This window comes from Takifugu rubripes, chromosome 3, assembly GCF_901000725.2.
Source record: "Takifugu rubripes chromosome 3, fTakRub1.2, whole genome shotgun sequence".
NCBI lineage: Eukaryota > Metazoa > Chordata > Actinopteri > Tetraodontiformes > Tetraodontidae > Takifugu > Takifugu rubripes.
The window spans coordinates 13314150-13340316 of NC_042287.1; the positions used below are offsets into that span (position 1 = coordinate 13314150).

A 26167-nucleotide genomic window follows, 5' to 3' on the forward strand; every position below is an offset into this window, starting at 1 on the left:
GCACTTTCCTTGTTGCCTGAGTGGTTGATCGGGAAGAGAAACGGCGGAATGAAAAGGAGAAGCCATCGGGTTTCTGCTCCTAAATTCATATAAAAACACCATTAATGTCACTGCAAACCCAATAAAGCTCCAGCCGTGTTGCTGCTGCTTTGATTTGATAAAGAACTGGATGAAGAGAACATTTCCGTCACAGCTGCTCCGTAAGAAAATCCATACAGCTCGTACAGAGCCGGTATTTGTGACTTTAATTGTGCCTCTTATGACTGTTAGAAGAGCATATTTACCATCTACAACGTTGCTCTTGTGCGGGAGGCAGCTCACATCAATCCTGACTGCACTCAGATTTGAAGTGCTCGGGGGCCCAGCGAAGCTTCTTGGCGTCCTCTGATTAAATGATTTGGGCCCTTCTTTCAGCGTATCCAGCAACCGTTTTATAAGAGCAACTTGGCCCCACCGAGCGGCTTCGGAAAATAAATCTTTGGCTGGTGCTGGGTGATGGGACCGGGCGGCCAAAGGAAGAGCGGAGGGAGCCCGAGAGCAGAGGAGACGGGGCAAACTCCACAGAACAGGAATCAACAATCAAATCATTGTAACTACCAGCAAAGACAAATGAGTCGGGGGAAGTCTAAATATGACTAAAATCAGCCCGACGTCTCCACTTTGCACCTTTGGTCGAGATCCAGATGTAGATCCTGGATCGGTATTCAAGCCTGGACGTGACTCAAAAGCTAATGGATGGTTTTGCTGAAATGTGATGTGTTTCTCTGGGTATTAGGCCAAAGAATAAACTTCAGATCAGAGTTGGCAGCGCTCACACTGAGGTTTTCTTTTTTTTTTCTGCTCTATTTTAGTGTAATTGGACGATATGGGAATGCAGAGTCAAAGATTTTTTGATGTTTGCGGGGGTTTGTTCTTTTCTTACAAACACAAAGCACAAGAGTTTGTGGATACTGAACGTCTGAGTGAGACTCTTTTGCTGATGGAGGGTCCAAGTTTGGTACGCGTTGAATTAAACATGGCGTTCGGCGGCGGCGACGCGCCGTGAGCAGTACATCACTCCGATTGGCGTGTCAGGGCCCTCTCAGCCTGGATTATGGGAGACTCCCTGGAAAAATAAAACCCTCCATCTGCAGTCGGTGTCCTGAACCCCCCCTCCCGCTGCAGCTCGGCCTCCACATTAAACGGGTTTCATCAGTCTGGGTGTTGCCTTCGGGTGCTGAGCCACAAACTTCCAGTCCTGATTTCATCAACACAACATCCAGCCTCTGTTCTCACGGCGTCCCAGAACATCCAAAAACTAAAAGAAAAGAGGAGAAAAGAAGTGTTACTGTAAGAGAGATGTTCACTTTGTCAAGTTCCTGAGCAAATAATGTCTCCCAAACACTTTCCGAATACTCTCCTGACATTTTCTAACATGAACTGATGTGCAACTGTTGAACTCATATTTGCAACCGATATCTCTGATGCTTCTGATGAGATGCATAAAATGAGAGGTCTATATCAGAGCTGAGGACACTGAAAAGGTCGCAGACGCGTCACCCGTCCTCCCACTGTAAAGCCACTGAGCCCAGTGATCCAGTGCTGCTGATCCTGGGTCAGACAGGAGGGATCCGCTCCGTTGGCCGCGCTTCAGTAGCGAGCAGAACCGTCGAACGGGACATTTCGCTCTGCTTTTTGGTGCCAAAGAAGTAAAATCCAATACAGTGTGATTAGACCAAAGAGGCACTTTTGCTCTTTGGATTGGCATGAATGCCATCATGGGGGGGTGGGGGGGGGGGCTGCAAGATGTTTGCCGTCACCCATGAGTAATTCCACTTCCTGTCAGTCTTATTCTACATCAATGAAAAGGAGCAGAATCTAATCCAACCTTGACACTGACTTCATGAAACACTCCTGCACCAGGGGCGCATACATGAGGAGACACACACACACACCCGCACACGCACAGATGTGTTTTCTCAAATCCCCCTGCCAGGGCCCTCCGACAGCATCTCTCACTAGAGGGGGGTGCAGCCTGCTGGTGAAAATGACAATCCAGTCGCAGCAGGAAACGCACTCTGCAGCACCAATCTGTACGCGCACGCACTCTCTCTCACAGGCGCGCACGCACACACGCCACAGTACAGCAGCAAAGTAATCGAAACGTGCGATGTTGGCACAGCGGCGGAAGGAGTCACCTGAACTGTGCAGAGACGCGCGCCAAAGTCGCATCCGAGCCTCCAGCAGCCGCGGAGCCGCCAGCTCCGCACGCGCGCCGCGACCCGCGGGTTCATAAAACTTCGTGGCCCCGCCCACCCGACAGCCAGCGTCTGTTTACGAAAAGTCACGGGAGCAGCATGGAGGCAAGCGTGCAGAGACTGTCACAGCGCGCCGCCACTCGGAGCGATCCCAGCGCGATCCGCTCGGCGTGGCGCGTCTTCGCGTGCGTGATTGATCGTTTGACGCGTGCTGACATTCGCATCGGCGCCTAATTAGGAGCTCTGCTTTTTCTGCGGTGGGACTTGGAAAGGCTGGAAGGCGGATTTGGGATTTTGATTGATCACCCGCATCGATTTAAACAATGGCGAGGCGGAAAAGGCGCATCCAGCTGATTTGTGGCGCTTAAACGCCGCCTGGACGCCGCGGAGCCACCTCCGGATGCTTCTGCGTTACAACAGGAACAACTACAGGAGCGGAATGGAGAACCCGAGCGAGAACCCGACGCGGGCTGCGGACTATCTGAAGGAGCTGAACAGGATCATCGACACCCAGCAGGAGTTGCTGGAGAGGCAGAGGGGGCGGATAGAGGAGCTGGAGCAGCAAGTGTCCGACTTGTGCACCGAGAACGCCTGTCTGCAGGAGCGGTACCAGCGGCACCTGGCGACCTGCAGGCTGCTGCAGGGCACCAGCAGCCTGGTCACCCTGGGGGCCATCAAAGAGCACCTCACACAGGAGAAGTAAGACATCATCACTGATCTCTGAGAGTTCCTTCATCTTTAAAGTGGTTGAAGTTTCACTGTGATGCAAAATTTATGTCCAGCACCACCACCACCCCCCCCCCCCACCACCACCACATTGGCTGATGGAAGCTAAAATGAGCAGAGGTTTTCCCAGATAATTACCAGTGTCGCTGCCCAACATGGTGGAGTGATGAAGGACGGACATGTTGTCTCACATCAGCTCCATTTATTTGGTTTTTTGAGACTAAACACGTCGCGTTAGGCGTGTTGATGGTTGTATGCCTCCATAAAGGCACCTAAACTGTAGATGTTTGCATTTTCGTGCTTATTCCAACTATCCCAGTGCTGTAACCCTCCCCAGGCTTAAAGGAGGCTTTCCTGAGCTCGGAAAGGCACATTAATCCATGATCTATGGAACGTAATAACGGGAGCCCCCTCGGAGGGCGGCGAGTACTCGCAATGGAACCGTCAGGCAGTTATATTTTAGGGCCGGCTGTATCTGCAGGCGCTGCTTCGGCCCCGGGCAGGTGGGGGGGAGGTGGCGGAGCGCTAACTCAGGAGAGGCTGGTAAGAGACCGTGCTGGTCGGACACGGTGAGGGTAACAAACCCTGCCGCTGTTCCATGTTGTTGACGCCTTTTTCTCCAGAAGACGTGAACTCGCCTTAATCACGCTTGACCTTTGTGCGCCTGATGAGGATCAGTGGCAGCAAATCAATACACATGACTCCCAGCTAGCGTGAATGGGCTGTGACGTATGGCATTAGGGTATATTCACACGTACGATCTGGGACCGTGTCTGGTTTATGTTGGAGAATCGATTTTTACGCGGGGTTGCTGGTTGAACGCTCAGTCGGTCCAGGCGTGGTTGACCGGGACGGAGCGAGGGGAGAACCTGATGGATTATGACAGATGTTAATAATGCACGATGCGATCTGGGCACGATGCAGCATTGAAAATGGCATTTAAGCAATTCAGAGAATTCACCGGTCTCGATCAGGACCCATTCTGCAAAAGGTCATTTCAGAACAGAAAAATTGGATTCGCCTCGGCGTATACTTGGAAATTTAACTGTTCAGCCATCCATTTTTATATATTTGCCAAGGTCAGGGACACATCGGCAACAGAGGGCCAGAGCAGCTCAGCAGATTCATAGTTTTACACATGATTTTGCTCCAGGCATTTGCCTATTTAGGGGTCTTAATCTCACTTTGGCTGCATATTTCCAGGGGGAGGACGGAGCGGCTGCCACGTGGCTGAAGATAATCTTTAAACTCTCAGGACTTGAATACTCAGAACGAACCTCAGCTATTTAGATTGTAGTTTGAACACTTTATGATACGATCGTTTTTCCACCCGGACACTATTGCCACCAAATCTTGAAGACACTTTTATTTTGAAAGTCCACCAGCGTGCAAAAACCATCCAGAGGGGACTGGTACCAGACCTGCGATCCCACAGCTCAGTCTAGTTTTGCACTTCCCCTGCAGTGTTGCTGTAATCAGGAACCGAGTGATGATTTAGGGAAGCTGATGAGGCCGAATGGAAAAAGCTTTGTGTCCCTTTAGATGATGCACGAAACCTAAAAGTTAATGAATTGTTCAGGGTTTTGTGGACTGGGGTCGTTTCTTGTTTTTTGCAGATGTCTGCCTGCTAAATCTGCTGCCTTTAGCTTAGCATGGCTGAACCCAGGACTCCCTACTGGGGGACAACAGTGGAGCTGGGCCGAGTTCAGTTAATCCCTCTTTTGCAGGTTTTAAATTTTGTAAGTTAAATTTCATGACCCAAAATGCTGGTCCTCGCCCTCCACAGTAATATGCTGCAAATTTACTATCGGGTCATGGCGCCGCCGGGGGAAAAAAATCCAGGCATTAGTTACAGCGGCAGGCTGCTACCCCCCCCCCCCCCCCCCCCCCCCCCCCACGGATCTTTTTTAATCAGCCAGTTCGCTCCCTCCCTCCATAACAGCGTTTACCACTCGTAAACATTGTAGATCGGAGCGGCGCCCGTGCTGCATGAAGGGAGGGAAAAAATGTGATTCTCCTGGATGATCCACACACTTGTTCGCCGCTATCTTTGCTAAATGGAACCCCCCCCCCCCCACACACACACACACACACACCTGCTGTTAGGAGCAAAATGCAGAGAGCAGGAAACATGATGCATGGCTGATAGTTGGACCCGTGGTGCCACGTCAACACATTTTACTGTAAAGTCCAGAGAGGAGGCGCCTGGGTAGCGCAGCTGCTCGGGTTCTCAGGATAAATGACCGCTGCACAGGTCATGGAAATGGAAACAAACGTGTTTGACGTCACGCAGATATTGTTTGTGTTTATGGATTCTGAGGTGCTGCATCGTCAGCCGTTCCTCCCGCTGAGTCTTCCCGATACGCTGACGCTCTGCAGTTTTTCCCTCCTAATGGTGTTTGTTTTTAGCGCCACCCTTGCCCCCCCCCCCACCCCCCCCCACGGTGGTAAAATGACAGGTGAGGGTGGAGTGACAGGTACCACAGGAGCGCACATTTGTCCAAGGCGTCGTTTTCGTCGCGCATGGTTCGCTCTGCCAACGGCGCTATTTGGAGTGTCGGATCAGAAGAAGTGGGGAGGAGGGAAAAGAAAAGTTGGGTTTGGAATAACAATGACAGATAAATGTCAGCGTGGATCTGCTGTGATCTCCACCAGCCCTCAGGTGGTGTCACGGTGTTTGTGAGCGCCTCCGTTTCAGGTCTATTACCCTTGCTGATCCACCTGCTAGCCTCCATTTAGCGTTGTAGCGTCTGGATAATACCGACCCTCATTTATTCCTTTACATTTTCTTTACATTTATTCCTTTACATTTTCTTTACATTTATTCCTTTTACGTTTTCTTTACATTTATTGGATCATCACCCCAGGGCAACTTCAGCTGAGTGGTTCGCTCATACAAACTCACCGACCGTTGAATTGTTGCTGCAAACGTGTCGAATGCTTTGTTTTGCTGCGAGGCTGGGCGTGCACGAATGCACGGACGGGGGCAAACGGGAAGAACTGGGTTTGTTGGTTTGATCCGGCATGCCAGTTGGGCTTGATAACCAGTAGGAGTGCGTTTTGGAGGTAAGTGGTGGAGATGCTGAAACTGTGTAGGCCTTCTACGCCCCCCCACCCCCCATCAATTTCTAAGCTTCCGGCTGTTTATTGCTGATAACCCAATAACTTAAAATGGTTCAGCCATGGAAAAGCAGCACAGCACCAGAATGTCCCGGTTCTTTTCACCATGAACCACTGTGATGTCAAACAGCCCACCTCCTCTGGTTACTGGTGGGTTTTTTTTTTACCCCCCCCAGCGTTCAAACAGCAACGTCTAACGGTCATGCTAGTAGTTTGCGGCCTGCCGAGATATTTATTGAACTTAGCATCTGCAGAAGCTAAAACTGGCCTGTAATCCATAATATTCTGGCCATCTCATGTATCAACTTTAGGATTTAGTAGCTAATATTCTTGTCTTGGTTCAGCAGTTTGTTTCTCTCCTTCCCTCCCCTCACTAAACCCTCTGAATGGAACCTGTACCCTGCAGATTGGCATGTTCATAAATAGTCCCTCCCTAAGCCAGTGGCGGAGCCTCAGCTTGTTGTTTTTACACCTCTCGGTGGGAAATACTAAAATAATAGAGACGTACTTTGTGTAAATTCTCGCGGCTCGCTCATTTACCCAGCTATCTGTCGAACGATCGACGAGCCCGGCCAAATTTACAAGCACGCCGCCGCCATCGCTCCAGCAAAACTCCTGATGAAAGACCTCTGCTGGCTGTTGATTTGCTCTCAGATCCATCTGTAAATCAAACACACTTCTAGTCCAAAAGCAGCTCCCGGCGTGCGTCACCCATATTGGACCGTCACCCCTCAGTCGTGCTGCATTAGAGCGGGAGGGGGGGGGGGGGGGGGGGGGGGGGGGGTCAGGAGGCGCCGACCTCTGGTAACCTCGTCGAGGCCTCCAAGGTCGGAGCAAAGGTTGGCTTCTCCCTTTGATGTGTATGGCGTTCCCACAAGAAAGGATAATGGCCTCTTTAATGAGCACCGTCCGCTCTGTGTGAGGGCAGAGCTGGTAAAGGCCGCGCCCAGGGAGGGGGTCATGTGACACCGCCCAGTACCAGCCCGGCTTTTCATCTGAGCTCATCCGAGATTTAGATTTCACCGTAAAATAAATTGCTGTCAGGTGCTGGGAAATGTGGCAGAACTCACGCACGACTTGTTTCTTTACGGTGTTCACGAGTTCCATTGTGAGGAGAACGAACAGGAACAATAAAGTTTTAGTTCATCATCTGTGGTCCCACCCCCCCCGTTCGCTCTAGCAAAGAAAAAGGAACTAAAACGGGAAGCCAGAGTCAGAGCTCTAAAAAAATATCTGTACTCTTAATGTCAGACTAGCAGAGATGTTGGCAGCTGCAAAGCAAGCAGGCCGTTCACCGGTTCACCGTTTATTCCCTTAGACCCGGACCCATAACCTGACTCCATAACCTGATCAGCTGATGCAGCACAATGATGCAATCTGAAGCAAAGCACCTGTGGGGAACAGTACAGGAAGTGTGTGTGTGTGTGTGTGTGTGAGTGTGTGTGTGTGTGTGTGTGTGTGTGTCGGGGGCAACTCTATACTGCAGCATCTACTGGAAGAGCTCATTTTCAGTGCTTTTCAGTCCATTCGCATGATATTTGACATCACAGCTCAGGTCAAAGGTCGTTGCTGTCGCGGATAAATGCGGTGCGGAAGCTCCAAGCCTGCGTCGTACACAGCGGGATGATTAGCGCTGCGCTTGTCTGATATTGATGTTAGATTTTGGACCAGATCTGAAGAGCTGGCTCGGGTTTCTGTGACAATGGGACGGGACATGTCCGCTCCTGTCCTCTTTCACTGTGATGGGTTTTATCGTACGCCGTAGATCACGTTTGACACGGTCTCGATTGAAAGGGAAATTTTAATTCCCGGCTAATGTTGCATTCATCACTGCCAACCCAACCATCCGGTCGGAGCCGGTGCCGTGGTTCCCCGTGAGGGCACCTTCAGGACGTCTGTTTATAGTCCAAATACTTCTGCATGCGGGACATAAATGCAGCCGGGACACAGTGGATGTCTTCTAAAGCTCATCAGCGAGGGCAGCGTTCCCCGGCCTGACAGCAATACGGATGAGAGATGGTGCCGGAACATCAATCAAGGTCCGGTTCCTCCACCGGCGCCTTTTGTGCTCTTTGTCAAAATAATACATTGACAATTAGAGCGATGTCAGATGTGCTGATGAGAGATGAAAGAAGCCGGGCGACTGTAGGCACACTTTTCATAATTGTGTGTGTGTGTGTGTGTGTGTGTGTGTGTGTGAGAGACCCGCCCTTCCTTAATGCCACCGAGGGTCACACACCAGTGACTCCTCACAGATGCCACATGCCACGATGACAGCGAAACCACTGCAGAGAACCGGACCGACTCATTAACTCTGCGGCTCAGTCGGACACGTTTCTGCCTGTAATTGGCGGCTAATTAATACAGATCGTTTAGATCGCGCTGGTATGAACCTCACAAGTGTGTGGAATATAAAGGAGCGGCGCCACATGATGAACGCTCTTCATTTATGCGCCCAACTGAGGGAAAAAAGCAGTAAAATGGGGAAGTGCAAAGAAAGTAAAGCTCCGCTCATGCATCAAAGACAGGCTGCTGTGTTTCTCCTGAGAAAAATGACTCCCTTAAAGTACAATAACTATAAAATAGCTCACGTCCTGCTCCGCCGTGGGCCTCCGAGGCACCTGTCGGCGTGCGAATGAGCTGCCGCGGCCGAAGAGGCGCCGGGGTCGTTGATCATCTGTCGACACTGCCGTTAGCGGAGGCGAGAGGGGCGAACTGGCGAGAAGCGCTTTTGTGTGTTCGCGTAAATGGCGGTAAATTCGGCCGCGCCGCAGACGTGACACTTTTCCATCCCAGGTCGGCGATGGTTGTCGGTTCGGTTGTTTATCCGCAGCCGCCGGTTGGCCGTCGCAGACGCTGCGTAGTCGGGAAAACCAACCGTTTGTCTGGAATTCAAAAGAAAAATACGACCCGGTTCTGGAACGGAGAGACGAAGACTCCGATGAAGAAACTATGGAATCCAGGACGCTCAGAATCATCAAGTCTTACGACTCTTACGATGTTTTTTCTTCGTGCTTCGTTGCTCTTATCGGTGGTGGTAGAAAACGGGTCGTCTCGTCTAAAAATGCACAGCGCTTTGGAGAGTGTCCTCTGGCTGTAGCGCCGTTGAGCATCTTTAAATCCAAAATCGGAGCCATTTTATTCTAAATCCCTTCATTTCTCCACAGTTTGTTGAAGACTCTCATAAAAATGGAACATTTTGTACTTTCTACAGCGGCAGAGATCTAATATTTATGTTCTTACTCATTTTTTTACTGCTAAAAAAGTCACAAACCATCCAAAAATAGTGAGAGGGGCCTAATTGAGCGCACATTAAAGCCCTCAATCACACGTTTGGACGTGATCTCATTACCTGAGACGCTCTTTTGCAAACAGCCCTTTCGTTTATTGCTTGAGCGTCAGATGTTTCCTCTGCTATAACAATCACATTAATGTGATGTAAAGCCACTTCTTTAAGCCTCCACCCTGCTGGATATTTCATAAAGGAACGTTAACACGTCTTTAATTGTGCTCGGGTCCGTCTCTCCTTGCAGGGGCCCGGAAAGTTCAACAGCTTGAAGGGAGAAAACAACTCGGTCTTGATTCCGAGCGCTCCTGTGCTCCTATTGTGGGATAAAAACCGTTAGGGAACAGGCACAGCTGTGTGGTGAGGCCGTGTAGCCGCGTGGTCGGATGTTCTGAGCCTGTGTGGAGGGAGGGGAGACGTCATTGAGCGGGCAGACTGGCGGGACGCTGCAGCCGAGTCCGGTTGCACTGACAGTTGCAGAAAGGCTAAACGCTGAGTCAGCACTTTTCCTGCGGTGCCCTCTGCCTGTTTTCCCCCCTCACAACAGGAAATAGGTTTTCCTTGTTGAAGCAGGCCTCAGGAACACACGAGTGGCGCTGACACGCTCGGCGACGGCGTTTTAAAACTGGGTCTGGATTTCTGTTTTCTATCCTCCCACTGGAGATATTGCTTCTCTTCAGAACGCCATGGGAGAAACCACTGTGTGTGTGTGTGTGTGTGTGTGTGTGTGTGTGTGCAGAGGTCCGCCCGTGGGATTTGGCGTCTCGTGCATTATTTAAAAGTCTCCGTTCACATATCCCTCTTCGTAAGCCTGGGAGATGCTGTGGAAAAATCTGGGATTTATTCCTGGCTTGGATAAAGTGGAGAAACGCCTCCTCTCCGTTGCGGCTTTATCGCAGCTGTTTGTGGACGCGGCGCCGTCCCACAGTGGTACACGTCCAGTGAAGTGGTCCAGGCTGTGCAGCGCTGATGGCGTTTACCCAAGGATGATTACTACCACAGCCCCTGATCCCGTCCAAGCTCACAGAAACAGCTCGGTCCCATTCCTCCAGGTTTGATCTGAGCCTGAGTCCAGGTCAGAGAGTGTGAGAATCCTCCAGCCCCGTTAGATTTGGACTTCTGAGCGCTTCCACAGTCGCACGGCTGCACACGAGCACGTCTCTGAGAGATCATTTCGGGCCGCTCATTTCTCCCGGCTGATGTATTACAGGCGCTACAATCGATGGCCTCTGTAATTGCTGCGACTGCGGCGTCGGTGCGAGTGGATCTCATCCCGACATCGCCGTCTATCGACCCAGCTCCAGCTTTCACCTTAACCTAATTCACGCAGACGTGACGAGCTCGGCGAGGGCGCTCGCACTGTCGTCCCTTTACGCACGTTCTTGCGGATGTGCTGGAGTCGCTTTAATCAAAGAAATAAAAGCAGCGCCGACTGATGAAGAGATCCCAGGAACCCCCCTCCAACAACTGAAGTGGCCCTGATGGTGCAGTCACTCGCTCCCACCTTGTCCCCCTCCCAGCTATAATGGACATATATTATTTTTATTCCACTTTGGGGCCGTGGTTCACGGAACGGGCCGCGGCGTTGCGGCGCCGTTTATTGCAGCCCGTATCTAAAATGGCCTCTTAAATTGTCGTGGCTGAAGAAGCTGAGCACATTAGGCCGCGCACACGTGAGGACGTGCGGCCGGTGTAAAAAGTGATGCATGTGGCTGTAATCGCTGTCCTGGCAGAACTAGCTGTGGTTCAGCTCCGAGCGAGGAGCCATTAAAGGGAATTTAGGGTGCAGTTTGGTGACGGTGATGGACTCTTTATACGTGACCCCGCTGCCTGCCGCGCAGGAAGGTCGCCGCGCTCGGCCAGATGCCCGATTGAACAAATAACTTCACGTGGGCCGTCCTTGTAAATAATGCAACGCCGGTTATAACCGGCCGCTCCGCAGATGAGGGGCCCGTGCCAAAAAAAGCCCCGCGGCACATTTATTAGGATGCTTTTATTGTGCAAATGGAAAAATGCATTATTCATCGTAGAAGGTGGATCCTAACGGGGGCGGTGTTACACGAGCCGATATTTCTACTTGTATTTATTTTAAAAAGAGACACCGTCTTGGCTTTAAACGGGACTTGCGAGGCCTGATGAGTCTGCGTGGTGCGTTCACGATCCCGCGTAAACCACAACCAGATCAGCGGTGCTGTCGGATATCATAAATCTGTCCACTGTCCTGAATTCCTCCTTATGCCGCATCGATCGGATCGGAGTGGTATTAAAGTGAGAGCTATGGAAACTTGGCTGCTATGAAGTAAAAGCTGGATGGAGTGGGGTGTTTCTGACTGCCTTCATCCCCATCGTGTCCTCGTTTCTATCTGCTCCACAAAGTCTCCAGACGTTTTTTAACTTATGGGAATGAACTGGGATTCTTGCGATGGGAGGAACTCGGCTTTTCCGGAGAGGACGCTGTGCTAACTGTGTGTCTAGGATTTGGTGTGTAGGGTTTGGGCTGGCCTGATGTGGCCCCTGCTGTTGGTGTTTGTGGACACCACAGCGCGCATGTGATGAGATTTCACGTCAAGCGTGGTCCGAGGTCACGGACCTGGCAAACGGGAGCTTTATCTGCAGCTTCTCTCTTTAGCTTTGCTCTGGGATCCTGTTTTCCGCTGCTGTAGCAGGATCTGACTGTGTCTAGACAAGCTAAACGGGATGTTTCAGTGAAAATTTCCAGGCGGTCCTGACCTTCTGGAGTCTTTCTTTATAACGTCACTGTAATAAATTGATGTGTTGACTCTGTGGCGTCAGCTGACTGCACCAAAGGAAGAAAGAAATCCGTGTTAGGAAAGATTTTATCACAAATTTAGATATTTTATATGGGGAATGTGCGTGCAAAGAGCAATAACCCTGCAGCCATCGACGGCCTCTGACTGTAAGCAGCACATCTGGGCTGTTAGCGGTCGGTATCGGACATTTTCGTCCACACTGTGGACGTGCTCCGGCCAGGCTAAGAATACAGATCTTCTATAAGTGAGGTTACGCTAAAAAAAAGTGCAAATTTAATAACAAGCGGGTCAAATCTGCGGTTGGATGCAGTTACAGCCAACTGTTAGATGCCGTTCTGTCTATATTTTATGTAATCAAAACTGATGAGAACATGCACAGACATGAGGACAAATGTTACTGCTTAAGAGGACCATTAAACCATTATTAGGAGGCGGTGGAGGTGTAATTATTCCCATTACAGCCCAACTGATTTATTTTCAGAGGAGTTCTCCTCATCATCCAGATTTCTACGACAAACAAGCTTTGTAAAAAAGTCGGTGCTGTTTATTCACTCTGGAGACTTTTGTCCCGATATTCCCTGATATTCCGGAGCTCCCCTTTGCTGAGATTTCCCACTTATACCACTCTGATGTTGAAAACATAATTGCGTGTAATGCTTTCGTTAACAATGGTTGCTAAAGAAAACAAACCAAAAAACCACTCGCCCACTTTGTAAATGCAGAGCGGGAGGCTGGAATGAAAGCAGCCAGATGATTTCAGACATAACAAGGGTAATTTTCCTGTTGGCATCCTCCTAAAACAACCCTAACAAACCTCCATTTACCGCGTGAGAACAGCTGTAGTTTGGTTTCATATGTGATCTACATGACCTACTGGAACATGCTGTTGCCATTGAAAAGCCCTTTGCAAAACGGAGAACAGATTCATCAGCATTCAAGAAATATTCACATTAACCAGATAAGTGCAGTTTGTCCCACATACATAAATAATAACCTGCTTCTGGTTAATTATGAAGAAAAAAGAAAAGATGTGGCCTTGGGCGAGTTTTATGAGCTGTTGAACTGCTGAACGCCATCACTACTTAGTTAATGTCGAGGAAGTGGCTTTAGAATGGTGCACTTATGTGGTATGAAAGGTCTGTTCCATCCAGTGATATTTCATATTTAATAATGTAAGTGACACCCAGATTTATGGTCCGAGAGCTCGGAACCGATATTTTCCCCAAATTTCCCTGCTGTTTCAAGGCGGTTCTGTTAAAGTTGGCTTCAACTGTGAGAGAAAAACTGCTCGTGGACCAGTTGTGATGGGAGAAAAGTGCTTAGACGGCAGAAACCTTGGGCCGGACCCTGGGTCACCTGCCCTTACACAGGGGATGGATTCTGGAGGCAATCACCTGTGGAAGCAGCGTTCCTTTGGTGGTGTCCTTGTTTAGGATCACCTCCGACACCCCGGCGTCAACGCGCTGCGGCCTTGCCGTCGTTTACATGTCCCACGTGTTAGAACGCGGCGCCAGAGCCGGCTGTTTGGAGCGTTGGGCCTTACATTGCTCGCTAGCTTTCATTATCATTAATAATGGAGAAGCCTCTGAACTTGGCACATAAATAAATAAGCCCCGATCCCGGAGGAGCGCTTCGCATCGTTTTGATATAAGTCTGAGCGCCCGTCTGTGGAGGGAAGGGCCCCGGGAAACGGCGGGGGGAGTATCGTCACCTCGTCCGTGGCTAATGAGAGCGGGATGGCAACAAGGCCGTGTTTAATTGCTCCGCTGCTCAGTAATCAGACTGGATGAGTCTGCTGATGTGATTTGGACCCGGGTGAGGGAGTCGCTCTGTGACCCCTCCTCTGATTGGATTGTTCTCTGGCGAAAGTCGTCCCTGCTCCCCGGTGCACATTTGCTCGCGGCGCGTTCATGACGCAGGGGCGGCGTTCACGCCACAGACTTCGCCCCCCCACCCCCACCCCCCACCTGTTTGCTGTGATGGATGGCAGCCGCTTTGATCGAGCGCTCCAACACAGTGAGGCCATTTCACATGTTTGGGGGGGGGGCATCTGTTATTGTTGGAGGCGTTAAGCCGGACGGCTGCGAGCTGAGTGCAAAGCCTTTTGTGGGGACTGTGGCATCTCGGTCTCTGCAGAGTTGTGCAGAAAGAGGGGCAGTGATTCTAAATCCCCCCCTGTTATTGTACAGACGACAATGGACAGAATGGGGCTCTGGTTAAATCTGTGCTGCGGTTGTTCCACAACTGTAGACCAATTAATTTAGGGGGGAAAACATGGGCCAGTTTTTGTGTGTTTGATGGTGGCGTCATTATTCTGAACAGGAACAAACAATCAACACTCAACAATCAACAAACGCCTGAACGGACAGTTTTTACTGAAATGTCTATTTTTAGAGGCGGGTTATTTATATATCCTAGACCGGCCTGGACACGATTCGCACAGGAGCCCAAACTAAAGAACGCCAGCCCGGCGTGTCAGGGAGGAGGGTGGACAGTGGGGGGGTCACTTCACCGTTTCTCCGTCGCCATCTCTTGTTGCCCCGACTAAAAACCCTCTCATCTCTGACCTCGTGCAGGTTTCCTCCTCACCAGAAGTGCAGGATGGGTGTTCTTACCCCCACCAAAAGGACTTTCTGTCGCTGGCGTCTGCGCATCAGTCATTCTGAAGGTCTGAGCGCAGCACAATCGGAATAGCTAATGGAAGACAGAGAGGAAGTTTCCAAGTTCCCAGTTAAATTAACATTTTTGAAATGAATAATTGATCACGCCGAAAAACGGCAGCAGCCAATTACCAACAGCGTTACTCAAAGGTGTTGCAGCTTTAGCTTCTCCCACCGGCTGCGTTTGTGCTGCAGGGCTGTGCAGATTGTGAGGTCTTTTCCTCCTGGGGGAGGCTGCTGGACCGTTGCTGTTTGACTGCAGGTTGACAGCCTGACAAATGCACCACACACACACACACACACACACACACTCACACATACACACACTGGAAAAGCACAGAGGTAAGAGCAGATCTGCTCCAGTACGCTGAACAAGCTAATTCTGCCTCCGCGCCAGGCTTAATTTCCTCCGATCCAAAAAGTCGGATTGTTTTGTGACTATGATTTAATAACAACAACATTAGACTTTCTTTACAGTTATGTGATTAGAAAAGTGTGATGATATTACTGTCGCAGCCGCAGGGAAAACATCGGTTTGGGTTTGAATATCAAGTAGTGAGTTCAGATATAAAGCAGATCGCAGACTCGTTATCCACCAGCACAAAGCCTGATGATTAAAGGGTTAAATTGATATTTCCTTTGTCCCTGAATTGCCAGTCTTTACCCTTTTGACTAAATGACATCTTCCTGGACTGACTGTCTACAGCAGGGGTCAGCACCCCGGTCCTACAAGGACCAGCCGGGTTTTCTGTTCTACTCAGTTTTTACGAAGCAACCAACCAGGTGACAGCAGGCCCGGAACCCTGCTGGAGTCTTGTAGGTCTGGGATGAAGACCACTGGTCCACAGCCTCCAGTCTGGGGTTCCATTCTAATAACGGTTGTTCTCCTGCAGGAAACACGTGTCCCTGCCTGTCGAAGTCCATGGAAATCCCATCAGGTTGGAGTCAGCGGGCCACAGAAGAGACGTCTCCAGGCGTGCGTGGAAGTCGTCTTCCTTGGGGTACAGTAAGAATTTCCAGCAGGCTCTCCTCTGACTTGTAACCTTAGAGGTCAGTCGGCCTTTTAGACGAATCCGCTGCGACAGCCTGACGTGTCCTCTGCTGCGCTCGCCTCCATCGTGGCTTCTCTCTTAATGATGCCGCCGTTCCATCGCAGCGGCCTTGTTTTCCAGATGTGTTCGCTGAACTGGCGCTATGGTGTAATGCACTGTGGGAAGAGACCATTAGCCTTAATTAAATGTGAGCCCGAGTTTGCGAGCTGCTCAGCCATTAGCCAGTGCTGAGCTCGGAGCTTTAGAGAGCCTCTCAGCAACACGCACACAAAAAAAAAAAAGACAGAGGAAAGGACGCGGCGGTCCGTTGGTGGGACGGGCTTGTGTGGCTTCAAAGGGCCGGTTTCAAAGTGGCCTCCTGCAGCCATCATCAAAAACCAACGCGCTCCTCATCCACAGCCCGCTTTTAGGATCCTTGTGCAGGCCAAAAATAAACCCCGCTGCATCATGGGAGCGTAAGCTATTTATAAAGAGCAGTTTTTCAGGAGTTTCTGATGAACAGGAACATCTGTGGGTTGTTTTTAGACGCCGGGAACGCTGCAGGAGCGCGAATTCCGGCTGCTCAGCCACGCCGTCCCTGATTGGGTCGGTCTAAATTGTTTTGCAAGTCACTTTGAGGATCAGCTGAGAGCGATCAGACAGGGTTATGGAGGCCATGACTGGGAGCAGCGTGGACGATGCGACGGAGGCCTTTTTTTTTTTTTCCTCCCTCCATCGCGGCGTCGTTCTTTCATCTGGCTCCGGCGTTAATCAACCACTAAATCAGCCCGTCAGAGCTCGGCACTTTGGACTTCGCCGATTTGTTTCAGAGTGCGGCTTTATAGTTTTAATTTAAAAACAAGGCGGATATTTTCCTCGTGGAATATTGTTTCACACTCTTGCATCACCCCGTTTCTTGTTCATTTACATTCTTGGTGGGATTTAGCATCTGGGTGATGAAGAGTGGGATTGGCTGCACGAATCCCATAAATGGAGATGGATACATGCCTGACCACCTTTGTTCCCAGTCTCTCTCACACACACACACCCACACGCACACACACACACACACGCACACACACACATCCTTGTGCTTCTGTGAGGACTTTCATAGACCCTAACCATCCTAACTACCCCCCCAGCCCTAAGCTAAAGCCCACTTTAACCCCAACCCTGAGTCTTAACCCTCCAACAGGCCTTTAAACTCATAAGAACCGGACAAAAAGACCTCCCATCCCCAAATGTCCTCACTTTCCTTTCAGAGGTTTTCGGATTTGTAGTTTTAGTACTTAATACATAGCGTGTACAAGAGCACAAACAAACACACACCCACACACACAAACACACACCCACACACACATGTCGGACATCTGTCGGATGTTGCAGTCTTGTAAAAAAGTTCCAGCGGTCCCTGACTTTCCTCAACTGAGTTAAAGAAAGGAATTAATGGGCCGCCTTTGGAGTCGAAGCGTCTGTTGTCGTCCGCAGAGGCGTCCACGCTCGACGCGTCTGACGCCGGTGCCGCGCTCGTCTCTGGGGGACGACCGTTCATCGGCGGAGGAGCGGCTGCTTGACTGGAATAACAGAACCGCTCCACTGGGATTCACTTCAGTCGCCACCGCTGATGTTGCTTCCCCTCCCCCGCCCATCGCCTCTTGTTTGCTCTTGTTTCCTACCTTTGGCCTTCTCTCTTATTACCTGAGTCTTTTTCTCCAAGAGTATTTGATCAGCGTTACAGCTTCCCGAGTGAAGCTGCCCCGAAGTTCCACGGCTTATTTCCCCCCTCGACTGGTCGCGCACCTTGGAGTCGATGCAGTTAACTAATGACGCCGTCGTCGGGCTGCTGGTTATGACAGTTTTACCGCTAATATAATCAACAGTGGGTGGGTGGAATAAATGAGCTCTACGAGCACAATGAGCGCACAAACCATTCAGACTGATTGCGTTCTTTCCAGCGGCACCACCGTGCAATAGCTCATTGGAATGCTCGGAGCGAAACCGGTCTCGAAGGGGTTTTATGAATGTGGGATTTGTTGTATTGAAGAGGGCAAACAGAGGAGTTCTTACTGAAAACAGAGTAAACAAGACAAAAATGTAATAAACTCTGGTGTTTTGCATATTAAAACATGAGACGTCAGCCGGGTTGGCATCGGATAGACTTTTCCATCTTTCCTGATTTTCCTGGTTGATATGAAACTTGACTGAGGTCCGTCATTAGACGAGGAGTCACCTGCCTGCTTTAATTCTACATAGCTAAATAGAGATTACAGGATAAAGGGGGATAAATGCTGACTTTTAACTGGATCCCGCTGAAAAGGGGGACTAAACTGGAGTGTTCAGCACCCTGGACAGGGAAAAGAACCTCTGCTTCTCTTTCACTCCACTGCTCCAGCAGCAGGGGGGGGACACCTGAACCTGGAGGAACGTCCCCCCAGCCTTTATCAGATCACCACACATATTCCTTCTTCTGCAGCACTTTAATAGTCTGACTTGGCTCCTGTCCAGACTCCAGAGGAGGAAGTCGCATGCGAATGCAGCCATGGAAACCACAACTTGGGTTGAAGGCCCGTTCACACGCGTGTCCCGGTGCTTTTCCACTGAAGGAGGTCACGTGTGATTGAGTAACTCTTCACCAGTAAAGCCAGTCAGGACCTAGTTACACAAAGTTTGAGCGGGAACGCTACTGGAAGCTTCCTGTACCTCAGTGCCTGTACTTATTTCCATTTCTGTCTGGATCAGCTTCTGATCTCCTATTAATGCTAAAATAGGTGTGTTGAAAATGCTGTAACTGCATTATTACCATCAGAGAAGCGTCACACTTCTGTCTCTGGCCACCTGCTCAAGCTCGGCAACATCCTCCTCTTTTGTGGCCGCTGACGTTTAATTTCTCCAGCTCGCCTGGTCCTCCCGAGGTTGCTGGAAGTGTCTCCATGTCAGGTTGGGAGAATGGAAGTGGAGCAGCCAATCAGACAGACAGACCAGCAGCTTACTGGGAGATAATTGCTCTATATACGCTTGATGCAGTGGAAACGAATCTGAATTCCTCTGAGGGCGACTTGTCTGAAACTTAAAAGGGAATGCCAAAAAAGGGGACGCTGTTTCTGTCTTTTAGTCTCGGGCCAGCTCTAGTGTTATAATGGAGATGACCTCATCAACAGAGGATTTTTTTTTTAAAAACCCGGCTTCCTGTGTGTGAGCAGCTCGCCTGAAAAGCAGGTTTTATCTGACTGGGGTTTTGTTTGTGCGGCGGCTGCTGCATTCACCGCCTGCAGCTGCCTCCGAGTTCAGTCCCGTCCAGATCTCAGACCTCTCTGCACCCATCAAGCCCAGCTCAAGGCTGAATGAATGCTTTTAAATGCCCAAGATGCTCTCTGTTCCTTTTTCCGCACTTCACGCCTCCCTTTTGATTTTTTCCCCCTTCATGTGGCCCTTTCTCCCCCCCACACACACATTCATTCACTCCAAATACATCTGCTTCCTCTCTGACTTGTGTATCTGCTCCTCTCAATTAAAAACCCATCTGATGTGATAAACAGCCACAGAGGCAGAGGTGAGGTTAGCAGGCAGCTCTGATTGGTTGTCTGGTGCCGTATCTGAACCAGGAGCTCCGCTTCACCTCTGAATAATTCAGATGCTTAATGATATTCATTACAATGAATGACTATTATCTCCAGGCCCTGTAATAACACCTCTGCAGAGCCTATCGATTCCCAGGTAACGGCAGCGCGTTCGTGGGATCACGGACGATCTGCCGGCCTCCTGCCGGCGTGTTTTTTGCCGACGACCGGAGGCAGGAACACAGCTCATTGGGGAGGTTGTGACCTCGCCCTGACAGCGCCTTCGCCAGGGGATCAGAGAAATACGTGCTTTTCATGCCATCATACGTGTGTCCTGTTAGCATTCCCGCTCTGACGTGTGGTTTTCCAAGTTGCAGTGATGCCAGGAAGAGTTCTTTGCGTCTTCTTAGAAGTTTGGATTTCACCAGATGGGAATTCACAAACTGCACCGTCATTTAGCGTGGGCGTGGAGCAGAAAGGCCTCCTCCACGACGGGCCCGACCTCTCGGGAAAGCTGCCGAGTGCCTTTGAAGCTCGCAGCGACTGTTCCGTCGACACATTCCGGAGCTGTTAATTACAGGCCTCGTGCTGCGCTGCAGAGCGCGATTGTGGAAAAAGTTTTTGCTCGGAGCCGCGTGTGACTGTTGTGTTGCCATATTTGTTTGAGTATTTTTCATTGGGTTGAATCTAAAGAGGAGTGGAAGCATGAAGGGGCCTTTAAATAAGCTTGTGAAGGTGAACTCAATAAAAGAGTCATTTGTAATTTGAGTATCTTAAATGACAAGCTCATAATAGCCTCGTCCAGTTTGCCTCAGTATTCATTTTAATAACCGTCTTTCATTTGTTTAGTCTCAGTTTTCTCCTGCCAAATGTAATAAAAACGCGGGACAGGTCTAGGTTTAGCATTCTGTCGCGTCAGCTTTCCCTTGTGTTTTGAAAGGGAGTAGATTTGTGTGGTTTTTGCTTCATACAGCACATTATTTTAGCTGATGAGGACGCCGGCGTCTCGTATTCGTGTTTTAATCACCATGATGTGGTGCATATTTTCATTGGGCGATGCGTCTGAAGCCGCGCTGTTGCAAATACAGCATTTTCCCGCACTGGAATTAACAGTAAGAGCGTCTGGATTGAAGCGCGTGTTGATCTGGGACCCAGGAAAAAGCTGTGCACGGCACCCGTGTCATGTGCACTAATGCAACTGCAAGTGTCGCCGCTGCCATGTTCGCGTTTGAATAACAAATGAGAAACATGAATATATAATACCAGCACTATAAATTCTTCATATTTCTGTAACTTAAGCCCACATTTAACCATAATGTTCCAAGAAAAAAAACCTAATTAATGACCACACAAAGACTTAGCTAATTCCTAAATGTGTATTGGAAATTTTGCCTCACTGGGCTTTTATTTTCCCCTTTTTAGCAAAGGAAATGGTTTATAAATTGTGGTGTGTTTACTGACTGTGGGTTTTCAAAGCATTCCTGAGATTCTTCTCTCAAGAATCATTTTAAATTTACTGTTGCCTCAAGGATGCTGGATCAGAAGCATCCAGCTGCTTTTTATCCTCTTACATCTCGACACATTGTCTGAATATTTTGGTGTTATTATGGGATGTAGGTGGGATCTCTATTCCTTCCAGCTTTGAGAGATGATATTTTCCCATGCACCTCACCATAACACGGTTAACCTTTTCCGATCCTTACCTTTGGAGCGCTAAGCCTCTCCGTCGCCTGTTTCCAGTTAACCTCTGTATCAGGAGAATGTGTCTTTCAAGTGGTGCTGAAGCTTCCCAAACCTCTCCAGCTGCTTTGAAACATGTCAGTTTTAGTTTGAAATGAAAAACGTAATAAAACCAGCATGAGCCGAGTGATAAAAGGGTTCTGTAGATGCGCTCTAGGTCCTCTGGTTGCTGAGATGTTCCTCTTTGAGGGGGTAAAAACAGACAAACTTTAAAAGAAAGGCAACATATTTAAACTCTGTGCGTGGCGAAAAGGTTCCCAGTTTTTATTCTCCTCTGCACAGCTGTGTAATGTGATGGAAGTAAACGTAACGTGTCACCAGTGATGAAAATCCAACCAGATGCTCGAAAGAGGGGGTGTAAAAAAAAAATCACGTGTTTCCATCTTTATAAGCTCGGCAGCTGCACCTCAGGCTCACCAAAACATTCAGGAACATCTTTTTCTTTTTCTTTGCTTTCACTCTATTAGCCTTTGTGGTGTTGCCTGGTAAAGTAGATCTAGAGGGAGATTATTGATACCGTTGCACTCCCCTCAAAGAGCTTATCCTTCCATCTGCTCCCCGCCCAGGTAATATCATGCCGAGAGCCGCTGAGAGCGCTTCAGATCCGTCTCCCCGTCTGACGGGAGGCAATTACAATTCCACTGTTGCGTACCGGCGCGAGCGGGGACGGGAGCGAGGTGGGGAGGGCGCCCGGGAGGAGGCGCGCCGCCCCTGCAGGAAATAAGCCCGAAGAGGGCAATTGTCTGTCCTCAGCTGGTTTCGGCTCAGCCGCTGAGAAAGCCTCCGCAGAGAGACATCAACAATGACGCTGGTTGTGGGGTCTGTTTGTGTGAGCTGAGGAGCTGAGGGGGGGAGAAGGGCTTATGAGGGAGGGATTAGAGTGAGGGGACATGGGTGGTGGCACGCATAAATGAGACACGCAAGACAGCGTATCCAGCAGCCATGAAACCGGGGGGGGGGGGGGGGGGGGCTCACTCACGGTGTCATGGGCACTGACTCACCTGCTCGCTCCATGCAAGAGGGGCAGTTCACCCTGGACGGGTCACCACACTCACCATTCACACACCTGCACCCAGGGGCAATTAGGAGTCTCATACAGACCTGGGGGGGTGGGGGGGGTGGGGGGATCTGGAGTCGCTGGTTGTGGTTGCAAAGATCGCGATCAGCCGATCAATCATTTGGTGATATCTTAACGCACCGTCACAGTAGCTGAAGCCTTGAGAAGGAAATGAAGGAAAAGCCTCCATTCTTTTATGGCAGATGTGGTAAACAAAGGAAGATATTTGGGTCATATCGCCAGGGATGATCTCTGGGATGACAACAACGTGCGGTGCCAATGCTGGAGACTGTGCTCATGCCAGCACTTCAGATCTGCACAGCTGATATTTAACAAGCCCTTCTTGGAGCCTCCCATCTTCCAGTGCAGCTGTACTAACATAATCCACACAGGCGCTTTTTCGTACCCTTTTTGCCTCCTCCAGATTCCTGCTGACAGTTAGATCGCGTTCTTCTGAAAGTGCATGAAGCCTCAAGAGAGGAGTGAAGTAGCAGAAAGGCTAACGGCTAACTGCTCTGAACCCATCAGTAAAAGAGAAATCTGTGTTTTAACCAGAAATTTAGGCTCCACCGATCAGAGATGCCGGTTTGACACTCGGGGTATTGTGGGTAACGTAGTCCCCCCCCCTCCAAAATTTGTGCAGAAACCCAGTTGGTGCCAATTGTAGCTAAACTTTGTGTCCGTCTTCTCATATAGATCAGGGGGTGTTGGACCATTTATGTGTAAATACACACATTTAAAGTAGTGAAATGTAACAGATATGCTGATGAAAGACTGCAGCAGACACATTTGCCCAAAATGTTTTACACATTATGGGTGGAATTTGGCCTTAAACACAAATAAAGTTTCTCATAGAGAGTCAGCTGTGGAGGCAGATTCTGGCTCTCTGAAAACAGTTAATGAAGTTTGAAATTCTTGATATTGTGTGAGAACAGTAGACTCTGAATTAAAGTGCTTTTTTATAAAGTAATTGGTTAAATTAACTTTTGTGAGATTAAATTGACTGACTTTGATTTAATTACTGGTAAATAGTGCTAATACTCAAGTATCGGGTTCTCTAGGGGCTCCTTAGCAGCACTGTTGACCTTAGCCTATCATAAAGGCTGTAATGGCAACAACGACCCTCCGCGTGGGCCCAGAAAGGTGGAGAAACGGCCTCGTTTCTGTTCCACATTGAGAGGCTCTTTGTTTGGCCAGCTATGAAAAGCTCCTCTGTCTTCTGCTTCTCATCTTCTCAGGCTTGAGGCCAAGCCAGTGACAGAAGGAGCCTTTGCACAACGCTGTGCCCTCTGCCAAAGAGCTCCGGCGAGGCTGCGTTGCGTTGTTGCACGGAAAAACAACAGTTTCCAAACTGAAGGAGAGGTCACCGTCGGCGGGGAGTCCAGTTTGCTCAGCTGCTCGCACTAAACGGAGTGGTTACAATAATGTTTTCGTGTGCTGGAAAAGGTTGTTTTTTTTATATTTCTTCAGCAGAGCAGGATGTGCTGAAACAACTGTAAATGTGCTCTCAACTCCGTTTTATCTAAAATGCCATGAAATGCTGCTTATTGTTGCTCTTTCCCCTCGGGAGGTCTTTGTTTTCCTTTTTCCTTCATCGGTGTTTAACGTTGCAACATTCCACTTGTTTTGACACGCATTATGTATTTTTCTTTGTAATTAACAGAAATGATCAATATCTGTTAATGGTAATAAGAAAATCAGGCTGCGCTTGGTATTGTAGAAGAGATGCACTGCCACCTTGTGGCGGCCAAGTGTAAATGCTGCTAGGACGATTCTTTCCCTCCCGTTTCTGGATCCCCCCCCCCCCTCTTTCACGCTCTCCGTTTAAAATATGCTGAAGTCCCAACTGTGGGAAGGGGGTGCTCAGATGAGAGCAAAGAAACATTTAATGCGCAAACATTCCCAACAGAATTATTAGAACAGCAGAGCTCAGATCCACACAGAAACGGTAAAGATCTGCTGCAGGTTCCACGGGAGCGATGCTATTTACTGCTGTGGCGCAGAGTCAGGTTCCGGTCAGGAAGCGCTCTCTGTGCTCTCCAGTCGGCTCCATCCGGAAGCGGGCAGGCAGCAGGCGGTTAGGTGGAAGTCATCAGTATGGATTTCCTCTCCCCGTAAAAGCTGCTTTTTACGTGCCTGTAAAGCACTCTGAATGCATCGTGTGTTTGCGGGGAACCGTTCCCCACAGTCCTGCCCTCTGTTCTCCATCAGCCAACACCACACACAGGCCGGCGGAGCTAAAAGGGGCCATACGTTGACACAGAAGAGAGGGAGGCTAATGTATGCAAAACGCTCGCTGTCCTCTGAGAGGCCACGTCCCACCAGCGCTGTTCTAACCCCCCTAACCCCCATCCCAGGCTGGTCTCAGGAACACTTCTGTAATGGGCAGCTCGTGGTTGTTGTATGTCTTCCCTGTAGCTCCAGTTTCTGCGTTTACATCCCGGAGCAGCCTCAGCGCTGGTTCTGGAAGTGAAGGACAGATCTGGAGGCTTTGTCTCGCAGCAGGACGATTTGGTCCTGGAAGCTTTTTGCAGCGGGAGATTTTTTCAGCCGTGAAATTAGGGTTGTTTGGGGTTTTACGAGAGGGCCGCTGCGCTGCGGGCTGAGTGTGTCCTGACTGCGAACGGTCTGCATGCACGTGTGCTTGTGCGTGCGTGCGTGCGTGTTTGCAGATTCGTGTTAGCTGCTCGTCAGGATGGAGCTCAGCGTAGCCTCTGTCACTGCCCCCCTCGTTCCAGTAGAACAGGGTTTTCCTGGAGCGATCCACTAATGAAATGGGTGCGTAACCTGGCGTCAGTCATCCAGAGTTAAATCTGCAATATTGCGCAATCAAAGGAAACTCTTAATATTCACGTGAGGAGGGCAAAACCGCCACAAGTCACCTGACTGGAGACCAGGAACCTTGTTCTCCTGGTACGTTCTACAGCTCTCCGTCGTCGCACAAGAACTGAGTGAAAACAGGTCCGTGTCAACGTCTGATAACCGGAACACACACTCAGCCGGCGTAATTGTCTTTGGATGAATCTACAATTAGAAACCAGACAAGTTAATTAACAAAAAGACAGAGGGCCTGATGGTAACCTTGTTCGTTAACACTGCGTGCTATTGAATCTGCCTGGGATGAAACACATCCTCTCCTGGAGGCCCGTGAGCCATCAGCCCCCACGCGTGTGTGTGTGTGTGTGTGTGTGTGTGTGTGTGTGTGTGGCTTTATAAGGTCCTGGTGAGAGATGTCGCCATAGGCACTCTAGCTACAAAGGTGTAAACAACAGCTTCATCATCGAGCTGTAACGAATTCTCCGGTCGCCAGCTGTTTTAATCCTCGAGAGAAGATGGATTCTTATCGCTGTTTACCCGTTTCCTCCTTCCCGATCTCCGTCTAACTTTGTGTTTCGGGAGAAATTGAGGAACTGCAAAGGTCCAGGAAAGAGTCTATCATCTTGGTCTTTATTTTATTTTGTTTTATTTTGGATTATTTCTGCTTCGTTCCTCACATTTTTATCTCTTCCTTCGCCTGTTTTTCTTTTCCCTTTTTTTCTACTTTTCTGCAGCAGCATTTTTGCCCGTGCGGAACGATCCTCAGTAGATTGAAGCGTCTCATCTGTTTTGAAAGACACTACAGAGAAATGCATCGATTCCAGGGGAGGGAGGGAGGGAGGGAGGGAGGGAGGGAGGGGGGGGGGGGGTGTGAGAAGAAGAGAAATGGGAAGAGAGAGAGACAGAAAACAAATTGGGAGGGGAGAGAAGGCATGATAATGTGCTGTACCCCTGACACATCCTCCTGTTTCTATGGAGACCAAGGAGCCAATGGAGTGGGCCTGTTGAGGACTGTACTACTCACTGCAGATAAGAGGGTGGAGAGAGAGAGGGGTGTGTGTGTGTGTGTGTATGTGTGTGTGTCTGAGGCACTAAATTCTCCCAGCATCCTCCAGGATGCTTTTTCCCCTCAGGCTCCGACGCCCCAAAACAAAGACAGACCCTC

The 26167-nt window shown here is 49.7% G+C and overlaps 1 protein-coding gene across 3 annotated transcripts in view; it reads left to right on the forward strand.

Moving 5' to 3' along the window:
• The first annotated feature begins 2322 nt into the window (after positions 1-2322).
• The window catches only part of LOC101062232 (IQ motif and SEC7 domain-containing protein 1), a 63788-nt gene continuing 39943 nt past the window's right edge, over positions 2323-26167 (forward strand). For all 3 annotated transcript variants that reach the window (XM_011602563.2, XM_011602564.2, XM_011602568.2), the window contains exons 1-2: positions 2323-2936; positions 15694-15801. In XM_011602563.2, coding sequence (XP_011600865.1) covers positions 2638-2936; positions 15694-15801 — 407 coding nt within the window. In that variant the 5' untranslated portion in view covers positions 2323-2637. The remainder of the gene's footprint in view (positions 2937-15693; positions 15802-26167) is intronic.